This window comes from Anolis sagrei, chromosome 4 (genome assembly GCF_037176765.1).
Source record: "Anolis sagrei isolate rAnoSag1 chromosome 4, rAnoSag1.mat, whole genome shotgun sequence".
NCBI classification, from domain to species: Eukaryota; Metazoa; Chordata; class Lepidosauria; order Squamata; family Dactyloidae; genus Anolis; species Anolis sagrei.
The window spans coordinates 180,676,520-180,692,477 of NC_090024.1; the positions used below are offsets into that span (position 1 = coordinate 180,676,520).

Genomic DNA, 15,958 nt, shown 5'->3' on the forward strand with positions numbered 1-15,958 from the left:
CCATGACTCCTTTAGTATGATCTGACATAATGGATGACCCCTGAAAAGTATTTCACAAATAACCCCCACCCCATGCTGTAATGTGCAGGAGGGACAGTACCAGAAATTTCTGCAGTTCCTGTTTTTCCTCTTTTTTTGGTATTGATAGTACAACACGATTATGTAACTGTAACTGTATTGTGCACATCTCCATGCCCTTCTTATATTATTTGCTATTGGAAAAAGGGGTAGAGAAGCACATACTGAGGTGGCATACTGACCCGGTAACAGAAAACTACGTCTTACCAGCCATTATCAGGAAGTGGGAAAAATAAATCTCCAATAAGAGTAGCCACTTGTAATATCTAGCTGCACCTTCACTGATATACTGAATTTGATGGGCATGGTCATTGCTGGATTATTGGTTATCTCTTGTCAAAGGTCCTGAACCATGCTGTTGAATATGCACATTATATGGGTTGTCTTCGACCATGCCTACCACTGCCAACTTGTGTTGGCTTCCTCTCTCAACATTTCTCTCTTTCACAGATAAAATACCAAAGTTGTGTCTTTGAACTTTTGTATTTCCTAGGTTGCATAGTAATTCCCATTTCTTGAAAAACCCAAGCTAGAGGCCCTTATATATAGATGGTCACAAAAGATGATGATGACGACAGCTGGGTGTTGCATACATCTGCCTGTCAAATTAATGGCATGGAATATATTGGATTCGACATATGGCCGTACACTCTACAATTAATTGTAGAGTGTACAAGTCCGTAGGCAGCCCTGGAAGGGACAGTTCCCTATATAAAGGCCCAGGACATAGAATTATCCAAAGAGAGCGGCTTCAAAACACTACACCCTCACTGTTGATTTCTCTGTTCAAGCCAGTAGAAAGCTTACTATTCCAGTGCAGGACCATGCTTAGACTCTCTTGCTGTTAGGGCAGCAGCAGGTAGCTATGTCAGGGCAAGACTTGCCCTAAAGCCTCAGGGCCTCTAATTTACTGCTTTCCTCTTACCATAAAACTGAAAGGGGAAGGTGCCGCCTTTAATCGCTGCCTCTGGGGCCCCTCCTGGAACCACACAGCAACTGAGCAAAGGCTACAAGTTAATGTGCCTTCCGACACCTCTGTCTGATTCATGGGCCTGGCCTTGAGCAATAAACTGCTCAACCTCCTCAGCTGGGCAGCAGGATTTACAGCCTTGCAAGGGCTGGCACTCACAAAGACTTGCAAACCAACCCACAAACACGTTATAACTTCTGTGTTGGAGTTAAGGCATGCCCAGTCTGCACACATGTGCAGGTCATAGACCTGAAAATAAATGTCATAAGATATGTAATCTCAGATGTCACCAAAACACACCAATGTACAGATACACAAAAGTACCCAACTATGGCGAATATCTTTAATTTATGGTATTGCAAGTAGGCATCCAAGTTCACACATTACAAAAATGTAAAAATACACATTAAAATACATGCAAATATGAAGATTAAATAATTCCATTAACATTATATCTCTCATGAAGAAATTACAGTTACTGTATGAAAGTACAGCATGTGATTCATTGGAAAAGTGACACTTAGTGGATCTCTCAGACTAACCAAGACCAATTGATTAATGCCCAGGAATCATGTACTCAAGGAAATGTAACCACCATGCTCATGATCCAATCACAGAGGGTCTTTCACCTTAACACAGCTGATGATGGATCTGGCTCATGTTTTCCCTTCAACCTATTGGAATGATTCTTTTTATTTGTTTTACTTAGCATTAAACTGTGTTATTTGTCCCCTCTTTTCTGTCTGCAGCAAGGGACTGTCATGTGTGGGCACAGAAAGTCTTTATGGTTCTGTGAATTGGAGTACATACAATGAAAGAATACTCTGGCACCTATGTATTTATTTATCATAATTATTTAAGAGATCTTTCGGGGTATATACTCTCAAATGTGGCTGACACAAGTGGTACCTACTGCACCTTCATGTCAAGACCAGACATGGCAACAAGCTTTTAACTTCCATTAAGTGTTGAGGATGTCATTGTTTCTCCTAATTCTTTTGAAATGGACATCCATATCTTCCAGTCCACTCTGCTGGATCTCTGTTCTTTGCCTTGTTAGGCTGGTGTGTGCGTGTTCATAGGAACCACATGACATTTAAATATCATATTCCAAGAATAGATCCCCCTTTGCTTTTCATGTTTGTGTGCCAACTGTGAACATAAAGGAATGTGCTCATGAACAGACCTCATTAACATTCATGAACTCACCAGGACATATTCAGAGTTATGTACAGACAGACATACAAGATATACATAGACGTTTCTTTTGTGCAACACCTCCTTGTATCCATGTTTCAAAGAAGTGATGTTTTTACTTATAGCAATCACTTATTCTGTACCTTGGAAACCACACGGGCTTTAGATAGCAGCATTAAATATTTATCTATTTAAATACCTTTTACAATTATGATGCTTTCAAGGAACACATGTAGCCATACCGTGAAAAAAAACTGTTTACATTATATTTTATTTTCAAATTGTTTATATCTGTGTGCACATATATTGTCTATGAGATGAACAAGGAATGAAAAGGAAAGACTCAAGGAAGGATAAATTGCTGCAGCATTCTCTGTAAAGTGTGAAGTTGGTTGCAAACTCAGATTTGATACAGTGGGGAAAGTGTAGTGGGGAAAGGTATCCAATAACATGAGAAGAGATAGAAATATTGATATTTGTTCTTCCACATTGTGAATATTCAAGTCTACTAAATGTACTCCTTGTAAAGCAAAATTGTTTGGAGAATTACAGTTCAGAGACATACGTTTTAATTTTGAAGTAATTATTGTCATTTACAGACTTTATGCTGGTGGAAAGGCTGAAGAAATACACACGTATGAGTTTCACGTCAGAAATGTTCTTTGAGGTGTTCCTTATGGCCACACAAGGTCTGAGTGTAAATGATTGCTCTCTAAAAAAACAATCCAGTAACAATCCCATCCCTTTTCCAGCATTGTGGAATGACATCACTTGGAGGTCAGATCCCACCCACTAACAGCCCTTAGGGAATGAGATAACATCACTGGATCACTGGTTGTAGCACTAGGTGGAGATTCTCTACTAGATGTTTCAAACAATAATATGGCTTCCCTACCCTTCATCATATGGAAATCGAAGTGCTCTCAGACAGAACATATAGGAATCAACTGAGTTTCTACAGTTAAGAGTTCTGTTTTAAAGGCTAGTAGACAAGGGATGGCTTAGTGCTCTGCTCTCCTTCCTGACTGGGAAAGTTGTGGTGCTAAGTCTTTTCAACTGCTATCAATATAACCTAACAGGTGGTGGTGCTCTTTAAGTAAGACTTGGGGGATGAAGGTGATAGATGTTTACAAGAGCAGTGTGCCTCTTTTCACCTCTTCTATGATTCACTCAGTCTGCTGACTCAGGCTAGGAGTAAGTTTCAGTAAATTTGGTCTGTTTTACTCCCTAGAACATTGTTTTGATATGATTTCTCTGATGATCTCCTATTCCTGTGAGGTTCAGGCTTTGCATCATAGTATTATGAATGCTCCTTTACAAACTAAAGCCATACTGAACCTGACATAGTGAGCCCTTGGTATCCACGGGTCTGATTTACAGGCATGTAAATCAGAAAAAAGGCTGAGAGGGGACATTATAGTCATGTTTAAATATTTGAAAAGATGTCACATTGAGGAGAGGGCAAGCTTGTTTTCTGCTGTTCTGGAGATTAGGACATGGAGCAATAGATTCAAGAGATTCAAGGAAATGGATTCTTTGAGCAATGTATTCAAGGAAAGTGGAATCCACCTAAACATTAGCAAGAACTTCTTGACTGTAAGAGCTGTTTAGCAGTGGAATATGCTGCCTCATGGGGTGGTGGAATCTTCTTCTCTGGAGGTTTTTAAGCACAGGCTGAATGGCCATCTGTGGGGGGTACTTTGACTGTGTTTTCTTTCAGGACGGGAGTTGAGCTTGATGGCCGTTGGGGTCTCTTCCAACTCTATGATTCCAGGGCCTCCCGTGGATACCAAATTCTATGATATATAATAGTGTTGAGTAAAATATTGTTCTTTATGGCAAAATCAAGTTTCACTTTTTGGAAATTCTTTCTGGAATATTTTCAATCTACGGATGGTGGAATCTGTAGATGCAGAATCCATGAATACAAAGGACTGGCTGTGATCTCCAAAACTTTGGTTTTATATTCCAACCTATCTGATGGGTTCTAGGCTGGGAAAAGCTGATTGTTCAAATATGACTGGGATACTGTGCTAGACAGTTACAGTTCAAGAACCCTCTCCCTAAAACTGCTCCCCTAGTATGTGCTTTTTATAATGAAATAGACTTCTCTCACAACAATCTCTACACTATCTTTCTCTTGCATCAAATTTGTGCATTTTAGCTCATATCAAACAAAAGAGGGAAAAACATTCTTATCTCAGAAGCAGAGTTCAGGAAAAGCTGCTGGTCTATTGGACCTAGCCAGGCCCACTTAGTAGCTTTGCTTGTCATTTAGAATTTATCAGCCCAACACAGATCTGCCATAATGTGCCATATAACTAGTGCATAAACAAACTTCAGCATGATAAATGTCTTGCTTTGAAGCCATAAAGTTATTAGCTGGTGGCTGTTAGCTACTGCTGAGTACAGGGCACAGTTCTTCCATTAACCCCTGACTGCCCACCCCTGTGCTCATAAATCCATCAAATCAAGGGGCAGGTTTCTGTGGCTACAAGCAAAAGGAGCTTGACAAATATTCTCTTGCACGGATCAGAAGAACTGAGACTAATGCCTCTTCTGGATCTTATCAGTGGCCTTTGTACCAGAGGAAAAACAGTGACCCCCAAGTTAGGCAAGAAGGAAGTTTTATTGTTATTATTTTATTATTAATTTGAAGGCAAAGAGCTTAAGATACAGAATTTTAGAAAGTTCAAAGCAACTGACTTGCACCCTGTTCAGGCTGGTGGGTATTATCATCATCCTCATCTCATGTTGATGATAGGAAGGTGGGGAAGATAGTGGCTAGACAAGACTTGCATAAAACAAGAAATCAGTCAATGGTGAAGGTGAGATATGAACTGGACATTACCTGAATCATAATACACTCTTGTAACTACTATATTAATGGTGTAGCTAAATCTTATCCTGCTTGCCTATGACTCTCTCTCTCTCTGTGAAGATAGGTATGTGTGTGAGAGAAAGAAATAACACACGTGTGTGTAATATACCATATTTGCTGAGTCAATGACACACTTGTGTGAAAAGGCCAGAGGAATCTGGAACCCTGTAGACAGGGAGGTGTGGAGGGGAGTGGGCAGGAAGAGATTGGTCCTGGAAGCCTCAGGGTTTTGTAGTGCATGGAAAATGAGAAGGAGCACCTGGCTGTTGGCTGTAGTCATCCCTTACCCACAGATCCTGCCTCTTGGGCGGCCCTTGAGGTCTCTTGCCTGTCTCCCCCCCCCCCCCCCCCAAGTTTTGAAGGTCTCATGAATGACGCCAGTTAGGAATCCTGTGAGGCTGGCAACTTTGCTGGCTTCAGCCTGGTGGAGGGGCATGGCTTCCAAAATGGCCTCATTCATGCTGACTTCCTCCCTGAAGTGCTATGACTTCACTGTTGGGTATATTACAATTGAGGGAAAATCCATTTTTTGTAATGTGCACCTTCAAAATTGAGATGCGCATTAAACTCGAGTAAATACGGTAATAGCATGAAAGATCCCAGGCCCAAACTTTACAAGCAATGTTAATAAAGAATCCGGTCTGCCTCTAATCCTGGAGAGCAACTACCAGTCAGTGTCAATAGTACTTGACTACATAATCTTAGGTAGTATAGGGCAGACTTCCATGATCCCAAAATAATTTCCCATTCCCACTAAAATGAGAGCAGTGCATGCTATAACTGGAGGTAGCTGTTCAATATTGGTTTCTTTTAGTGAGACCCTAGTATGTGTTTTTTAATGTGTGCTTTGCACTAAATAAAAGCAAAAAAAGTTTAGAGTGTAGCAGGGAAAATCTCAATAGCAGTTTGCTAGTAGTGCTCACCTAAGCTCAATAGGACTACATGATGGAGAAAGTGAGAGGACTTCAATAAATACTCCTACATTGAAGTGGTAGTTCAAAACACCAGTAAAAATGGAGAAAAATTCTGGAAAGAAGGGAATGACTTTCTTTTAGATATTCTACACAGATAAACTGCAATTAAAATTAGACTAAGACTATAGTCTGCCCTCTATATTTGTGCGGTTTGACTTTTGCACATTTGATTATTCATGGATTTGATTATAATGTTTTCTCTAGAAATCTCTAGGTCCTCCAATATGATCAGTATCATGCTGAAGGACACAGAGATTCTTAGAGTGGTTACGGTATATTTTTTAATTTGGGATTTTTCCCTTTCATGGGGTCCCTATATACCCCTAATCCCAGCAAATGTGAGGGGCTGACTGTAATTACTTCCCCACTGTCAGGGCTGTCATTAGAAAGCAGCAACCAGATATCAGTTGGGAACAAGGTGTTGAGCCAAAGAAGAGAGGAAAACCAAAAATGAACTACAGCCAAGCAAATATGTTGCTCAGGCAAGAGCCCAGTAAGAAAACGTTTACATTGCTGCTTGTCCAAGTGGGCCTAATGGTGAGCCACCACTGGACTAGAGAAATGGCTTTAGTTGAACTTTCCACATGGGGCAGCTGTGTATAGAATGGGGAGATCTAATGCTGGCAACTCCTGATTACAGTTTCTGAGAATTTAATTTCAAACCAGAAGTTACATAAACATACAAGAATAAATTTTGGGGAAGAAGTGAAACTGAGAGATTTACCTATCTACTCCAGATAGACAAGCTACTGTTTGCTACCAAATCTTTGAGGCAGGCAAAGAAAGTCTCTTTTTTCTAGATTATAAAAATGCACCGGATCAACATGGTGCTTTGGGTAACACATATTTTCATCTACGCTATTAGATAATGTATAAAGCTGACTATCACCCTCTAATGTTGGAGCCCCCGGTGGCACAATGCATTAAACCCTTGTGCTGGCAGGACTGAAGACTGACAGGTCAGAGGTTCGAATCTGGGGCGAGCACAGATGAGCTCCCTGTGTCAGCTCCAGCTCGCACATGCGGGGACATGAGAGAAGCCTCCCACAAAGATGGTAAAACATCAAAATATCCGGCGTCCCCTGGGCAATGCCCTCACTGATGGCCAATTCTTTCACACCAGAAGCGACTTGCAGTTTCTCAAGTCGCTCCTGACACAAAAAATAGGTCAGCTGGTACTTCATGCAATGTCCCTACTCATATGCAGATAACCAGTTTCAGAACAGAGTAAGACATTACAAAAGGTCCCAAGCCAGCTGTTGGGAAAGCAGCCATAACAGAAAAGTATGGTTAATTGAGTACTCCTCACTTTCTTTGATACTTGCACAAAGGGATAACCAAAATAGATGGGTTTGGGACTTCAAGCTTCTGCATGTCTAATTTATTAATTTGAGAATCTGAGTGTTCATTTGTGGCCAATCTGGTTTCCTTGAATAGATAACTTTCTATGAGGCTCATTTGGGAAGAAATGATTTTGTGGCATTTAAAGTAGAGTGTATGTTTCAGCAGAGCTCTCATATTAGACTAGAAAACAAGAGATAAATGTTGCAAGGATGGGTGAGATAAGAAGTAGGTAAAATCACATTTTATATTGGGACAACTTCTACAGATGGAAAAATTGACAAGTTTCAAAGACTGTGGAAGCTGACATCATTTTTCACCAATGAAGTTGTCTTGAAAAAGATTACACTTTTTTATTTGTTTTCCAGGAAAAAGGTAGCAGCAATTCCCATGACAAATATGTACATACAAACACACACATACACAAACCAAAAACAATCTCATGCACTGCATGCAGTAATAATAATCAGAGAAGAGACAACAGCTACAGGATATTAACTACCCACCAACTTTTCCAACCCATCAAAAGCTCCCGAGTGTATTTTTTCTCCTTTTTGCTGCTGAAGCAATAAAAAAAGAAAAACCAACATCCAAATGATCTTGTTTATGGTGGCTAAATAAGCTGCATGTGCGTAATCCGTTAGAGTTTAATGAATTTATGACTTGCTTTGGAATTTGACAAGGGCCATAAAAGAGTAATTAACATTTATCAGTGTGTTTGCTACGCCTGCACACACCCTCCTCCCCTTGGCCCCTCTCACGGCAGTGTCGGGCACCATGGGGGGATATAAAAGTGATCAATTAATTTTTAATAATCTCAGGGAAAGATTGTAGAGTTGCAGTATGAACTCTGGGAGTGTCAATAAATGTGCCAAAGGTCGGCTGCTTTCCTTCTCCACATGCTTTCCAGTAAGCATTGTTGCGGGGGACAAACAAAATCTTCTACCATAAGAACCAGATCATGGTTGTCATCTAAGCAGCCACCATACTAGCCTATTTAGCAAGTCTTCAATTGACCTTCGTCGTGATGTTCTATCTGACCATGGATTAGCAATCAAGACAACGAATTGGATGACGATTTTAACTATGAGATGTCCCGATCTGTATTGGTGGCCCAATACTGCGTATGTTTTTTGTATGTATTCTTAATTTTAATTTTTATATGCTCAAGTGAATTGTATTTTTTAACATTGTATATTTTAACATGTTGTAAACCGCAATGAGTCGCCGCACAGGCTGAGATATTAGCGGTATACAAGCATACCAAATAAAATAAAATAAATAAATAAATAAAATTTAGCTGTTCATCTCATGTACATAATATTATTACAAGTTGAACCTTGCTGAGTTGAGAGATACTTCCAAAGTGGCCAGAAACATGGGAGATTATAACAAGGGTTTTGTTTTCTCTTTTTTTCATATCCTAAATTCATACACATTAATATCATACAATGAATAGGTGAAGGGTAACCCTTCTCATACATACACCTCAAATTTACCTTCAGTTGGCTGCCATTCAAGATTTTGTGTATACTCAAATACCCAGAATACTACATATTCTAAACTGCACATTCAATCAATTGGGATAAAGCTGAGCACATTCCATGTGCTTACTCATAGAATTTTGTATTTCACATAGATTATTCAAATTACAGGAATTAAAGTGTATTGTTTAATCTCATACATACAGCATTTATAACATGCACCAGAAAATCAGTGGTTTTGAGCATTGAGCTATGACTCTGGAGACCAGGGTTTGATTCCACACTTGGCCATGGAAATCCACCTGATGATGTTGGGTGTGTCACACTCTCAGGTCCAGAAAAAAACCCAATGGGTTCCCCTTAAAAATGCCATAAATCTTAAATAACTTCAGAACATACAGAAATATGAGACTATGTTAGTCTCAAGTTGAGACAGAGAAGCTGAAAAGGGAAAAGAGGGAAAGGGGCTCTCCTCCTGTAAGCCCTTGTATAAAACAGTCATTGGATTCGCAGCCTTTGCTGCATATTAATAACATAGGTGTTTTGTGGGTTTTTTTTAAAAAAATCCTGGTATTTGGAAATGCTGAGTTTCACAAATCTTGCTAAGAAAACCCCGTATAGGTTTGCCACATACTGGTCATATGCTCTATCTACTTTCCTAAACTCAATGTATAGGTCCTCTCCACCCATAATTTTAATGCCTTCCAATAGCTAGAACAAGACTTCTGCTATAAGTATCTTGTTGCACTTTTTTGAGAGATATGACACACTTTATTACATTACAATATAATGATTCTCATTGTTATCATTTACTAAAACGAGTGTTTTCTCTATCATAAAACAGTAAAAATCATTTAAAGAAACAAGAGACACTTACAGAGGGGGAAAGTTAACGTCATGCGCTGGCTGGCCCCTGCAGATGCTGTCGGCCCTCCTTGGCTGTCGCTTCTATCTGGCAATCAATTGACAAGAAATTGAGATTATGACAATGAGCATCACAAAGGACAGTGATCAATCAATTGACTCCTACAACAGAGCAAGTGACATTTAACAGCAGAGAATTTCCTAACTCAGCAAGTACCAAGGGATTAAGCATCCAAAGCTGCTGTTGCAATCTTATAAATACAGAAAAAACTTATAAAGACAGAAAAAAGCCAAAAAATGTAAACAGAACACCTCCCTCACTATCAAAATGTTCCCCAAAATGGATCAGCCACCAGAAAATTTAGGATGAAGACTTGAAGATTTTCATCTCTTGTCACACTGTACCAGAGAAACCTTTTCTGCTTTCCTTTTGAGTGACCATGACACTTTCCCATGCAGACAGCATGGGATAGAAAATCTGTCCTCTTCCTTTTTAAGCTGCTACTCCTGTATTCAGTATACTAAATATACTCAGAATATCAAGTCCTTTGATTTTTTTTATAAGAATGACATTAGTTCCTAAGTACCGATGCAGACCTTATTTCTCAGTGCTTTTTAATCTTACTTTTTAATCATCTTTGTGCATATGAGCACAATTTTGTTGTTCATTCATTCAGTCGTTTCCGACTCTTCGTGACCTCATGGACCAGCCCACGCCAGAGCTCCCTGTCGGCCGTTACCACCCCCAGCTCCTTCAAGGTCAATCCAGTCACTTCAAGGATGCCATCTATACATCTTGCCCTTGGTCAGTCCCTCTTCCTTTTTCCTTCCATTTTCCCCAACATCATTGTCTTCTCTAAACTTTCCTTTCTTCTCATGATGTGGCCAAAGTACTTCATCTTTGCCTCTACTGCCCTTCCCTCCAATGAGCAGTTGGGCTTTATTTCCTGAAGTATGGACTGGTTAGATCTTCTGGTGGTCCAAGGCACTGTGCCTTGAAGTATGGACTGGTTGGATCTTTTGGTGGTCCAAGGCACCACAGTTCAAAAGCATCTATCTTCCTTCACTCAGCCTTCCCTATGGTCCAGCTCTCCCATCCATAGGTGACTATGGGGAATACCATTGCTTTGACTATGTGGATCTTCATTGCCAGTGTGATGTCTCTACTCTTCACTATTTTATTGAGATTAGTCATTGCTCTCCTCCCAAGAAGTAAGCATCTCCTGATTTCCTGGCTGCAATCTGTGTCTGCAGTAATCTTTACACATAGAAATACAAAGCCTGTCACTGCCTCCACATTTTCTCCCTCTATTTCCCAGTTGTCAATCATTCTTGCTGCCATATTCTTGGTTTTTTAATGTTTAGCTGCAACCCAGCTTTTGCGCTTTCTTCTGTCACCTTGATTAGAAGGCTCCTCCTCACTTTCTGTCATCAAAGTAGTATCATCTGCATACCTAAGGTTATTAATGTTTCTTCCAGCAATTTTTAACCCAGCCTTGCACAAAATGAGCACAATAACTGCACATAAATGAAATACGAAATATAATAAGTCACACTGAAAATCTTAGCTTTTAACTTGAAAATTAACAGAAGGACTGTTATTATCAGTAGGCACATCTAAATGGAAATCTGGACAGGTCTCCTTTAGTATGTCATGCATACTTCTCTGTTCCAGGACTCCTCTTCCCTGACCAAAAGCCATCATAGATACTTCTTAATTCAGTCCCTTTCCCTCTACAGCCACTCACATTAAGACTTAGGGATTAATAGATGGTTAGGTGTTTTCCAAGAAAATTAAATAACATGCATCAAATACTAACTGTGTGCCTACTGGCCACTGTTAGCTGTAAACTGCCTTCTTCTTGCAAAGTTTATCCTTCATAAATAACTGCAGTGAAAGTTAGTTTGATCAAACAACTCAGCTCTTGCAAAGGTTACATTTGTTATCAAAACATTAGGAATGTTCAGTGAAGAAATAAACATAATGTTTTCTATCTGTCATGCCCCAGCACACATCTGTGATACTATGTTTGCTTTGTAGTTTGGGCCCTGTTGGCTTTCTGTACCCATAGATGTAATGCAATAGCTCCTCTCCCCTCTCTTTGTGCTATACTTGTTCTAAAGGAAACATGGGTTTTTATCATTTTTTTTTTACCTGCTGTAGTATGATGTTATACAAGATTTACTAGAATTAAACATCTGGAATCTTACCTACACGTCTCTTCAGTTGAGTTGACGCTGTCTGACAATATATATCTGGTGTGAATACTGGTTAAACAGGTAGTTTTAGGACTCTCGCATAACCTCACATTCACAGCCAGTTATTGAGTCAGAATACTATCTGCTCTAATTGTAATATCAAGTATCAGTTGATTTGTAGCTATCCTGTTGCAAGATTTGTCCTACAATTGCAGAACATGTAAACTGGGCTGATTTATGAAGTAAGTCCATGCAAAAATTACATTAGCAGTCAATACTGTTAGGAAATTTCAGTGAAGAAATAAATGCATTGCAGCATTTTAGATAAATCAGACCAAAACAAAATCAAACTTAGAGAAGATAACATTCTAAAGTGAAAAGGGGAGAAGGGAACAGTTCTAGGAGATCTGTATAAATCAAATCTAGTGGCAAAGAACTAGGATGGTAATGGGGATTTACATTCATTTTCTTTAGTTGAACATGTAGAACAAACATCTAGGGCAGGCATATATATGAAGTAAAACATTCCCAAGTATATATGCTGTTCACATCTTGGGAACACTTTTGGTAAATTGCAGCACAGCACAGCAATCCATTCAGGCCTTCTGTTCCTGAGCTTGGAAAAGTGTATCCCAGAATGCCTCAGTTAGCATGGTCAATGGAGCTGAAAAAGTAACTTTTCCAGACTCTAATCCCCAGGGGAATTATACATTTTCAGGAGGCTATACATGTGATTGGAGGCCTACACAGCCTGTTGAAAAATATACCATAGTCCCGTTTCCTGTCCCCTGGAACCGTTGAAACCTCACAAACCACCAGAAGCCAATTGGGACAGCTTCCTGCAGGTGTCCTAGGACCATGAATCACACCTTGTCAGAATGCAGAGCATGAACAGATCAAATACTGAATGCATCCATTTCTAACAACCTTGCCCAGACATACCTCCCCTCATTCCCAGGGTCTTCAGCCTGATCAGTGAAGGGTTAAATGGGTATTAAGGAGGCACTTTGCAGGAAGCTTTAAAAACTCATACAAATATTATAAAAGATGCCTTTAATCATCTAATAGCCCAAACGGGGGTAGGTGATGGATGGGCTGATCTCCTCTGCCTGAACAGATGAGCCTGAGGATGTGGACTTACAGAGGTGGGGGTGGGGAGAAATGAGGACACTTTTTCCTCCCTCCCTCCCTGCTTGGAGCAGTTAGAAATATGAGGTCACCCAGCAAGAGATGATAACACATTAAGGGCTCTTGAGAGATTAGCCTGTCAGCCTCGTTAGGAACAGGCAATTGGGGGCTGACTGCATAATTAGAGGCTGGAGAAGCCATAACTCATGGCAGTTTAGACAGCACGATGGGGCCACATCCACAGATAGTCATTCCTGCTTTGAAAAGTCACCTCAAAAGAAGTATGCGAATGGGTCCTTTCAAATAGCTGCAAATGTACATTCGAACCCAAATCCTTAAATTCTGTGTTATACGTGCATGTAAGCAATGCAACTATGAATTACACATAGAGATAGTACCTACAGAGATTCCCACAATAGTGTGTCTTGCAATGAGGAATAAGCAAATTCGTCCCTCTCAAGCAAGGTGTCAGTTCCCAAGTAGCTCATCCCAGGGCTGTTGTAGGTTTTTTGGGCTGTGTGGGTATGTTCATAGCATTCTCTACTGATGTTTCGCTTGCATCTATGGCAGGCATCCTCAGAGGTTGTGAGGTTCTCAGGCATCCTCAGAGGAGGATGCCTGCCATAGATACAGGTGAAACATCAGGAGAGAATGCTTCTAGAACATGGCCACACAGCCCGAAAATCCTAAAACAACCCATTGATTCCGGCCATGAAAGCCTTTGACAATACAGCTGCATCTCTGTTTACAGAGAAGAGAAGGGTATATTTATTCAAGGTGTTGGTATTAGCCTATAAAGCCCTAAACGGTTCCGGCCCAAGATACCTATCTGACCGCATCTCGGCCTATGAACCCACCAGGACTTTGAGATCTTCCGGGGAGACCCTGCTCTCGATCCCGCCAGCCTCCCAAACACGGTTGGCGGGGACGAGAGATAGGGCCTTCTCAGTGGTGGCTCCTCGGCTGTGGAACGCCCTTCCTACGGACATTAGGCTGGCACCATCTCTCATGGCATTCCGAAGAAAGTTGAAGACCTGGATGTTTGTGCAGGCGTTTGAGTAAATTAGTGCAATCTGGTAATCTGAACATAGGAATGGAACAATGGACGACGAACTTGGATTATGCTTGGATGATGAGGCGATTGGGTACGGGTTTTTGTAATAACTGTGTATTAGAATTGCCTATTAGTTATTAGTGGATAATGTGTTAAGTCAATTGTTATATGTTGGATGGAACTATTGCTGTTTTTATTGTCTTTATTGTTTGTGAACCGCTGTGAGTCGCCTTCGGGCTTGAGATACAGCGGTATATAAGCAAAGTAAGTAAGTAAATAAATAAATAAATAAATCTTGAATATCAATAAAGCTGTGAATATGCCAACTTTCTAATGTTGTGCCTTGACCCCAAATTTTCTGAAACTGAACTGATAGTTTCAATACCTTATCTGACTCTTACTTCATCATGCTATTTGTTCACTTAATTGATATCTGCCTCATATGTATTCGTTGACTCTTGAATAATTTGAAGAGAATTGCTTCTTCTAATGAACTCAACATCTGACTAATGGGCAAGGTCCAACATCACTCAGAAATTGTCCCATGGTTTCTTCATCTTCACCCTCATATTAATTTGCTGGATGAATATAGTAATCCCTATTCTACTTCTCAGCCTTCAGGAGAGATCAATAGCCCCAATGAAGAAACAATGACCTTGTGGATTATTTGGCTAGAGCAAGGATTATGAATTCTGGAGGGAAGAAGTGACCTTTTCCAAATGTCACATGTCATTGGATTTTACATCAAATGTGGACATTTGCTATGAGTATGCAAATCTCTCTGTTAATATGAAGGGATGTGAGTGCATGTTCATGAAAAACTGAATGCAGTTGCACATATAATAGCAATATTACCTTTCAACTGAGAGTAATATTACACTGTTTAAATAACTTTGCATATCTCATCTGAAAATGCATTGCTCCCAAAGCATGGCTCTATGGGTATGGACGGGAGTTTTGTGGATGTGGGTGAAAAGTGTAATGAGCCACATAAATAATGTGAAAGCTCCAAAGGACATAGATCTGCAAAATGCTTTGTCATTAAACCAATGGATTCCTATGCTTTGTTTACAATGCAAGATAGCCCTTTAACATAATTGCTTTTGGATGAGCTGGAAATTATTCCTTAGAAGATATGTTATATTTTCTAGGCAATAGGCCTGGTCACCTGATATCCTGGGATGCCTTGTCAAAGCCTTGCAATGCTCCAACTATCTATGAGAGCCAAATCCAAAATGAGCCTTGGAATATGTTTCTCCATGCCTGATACAAAGGGGTATAGTCACAACACTGAATAATCCATTGTGTGTGTTGGCTAAGGTATTTGCTTTTAAAAGTCTCTTCCTACAAGGGTAGGCACTTATGGAAGTCTGCAAAAAAAATCCAAATGCAGTGTTCAGACTGTGCACAGTCCTGAACATTCAAATGTGTTTCCTTAAAATGGATAACATCTGGTGGGCAAAGTCTTTGGATTCAAAGTTACTAAAGAAATTCAAAGTTACTAAAAAGCCACATTTATTTTTTAAGTACCAAAAAAGAAGAACAGTAAAACACCCATGAATATATGCCTGCTCCCTCTGGTGTGCAGCACAATTGTCCGACTGGAATAACAACACTGCAATACAATCAAGGGACAAAGCAAAGAAGCAGCAAGCTGTGTTTGTTTATCCAGTTTCCCCTCCTAGTAAGAATGCCCTGACACCATGTCCTGCAGTGCTGTGTCTGCAGCCCCAACCAGCTAAATTTATCCCAGCTGCGGTCCTGTTTACAAAGCTTGTCCTGTTTATA

General features: G+C 40.1%; 1 protein-coding gene across 5 annotated transcripts in view; it reads right to left on the reverse strand.

Annotated features, from left to right (window-relative positions):
* Positions 1–15,958, reverse strand: part of RNF220 (ring finger protein 220) — a 354,135-nt gene that overhangs the window by 205,612 nt on the left and 132,565 nt on the right. For all 5 annotated transcript variants that reach the window (XM_060773368.2, XM_060773364.2, XM_060773365.2 and 2 more), the window contains exon 3: positions 9,803–9,877. In XM_060773368.2, the coding sequence (XP_060629351.1) occupies positions 9,803–9,877 (75 nt within the window). The remainder of the gene's footprint in view (positions 1–9,802; positions 9,878–15,958) is intronic.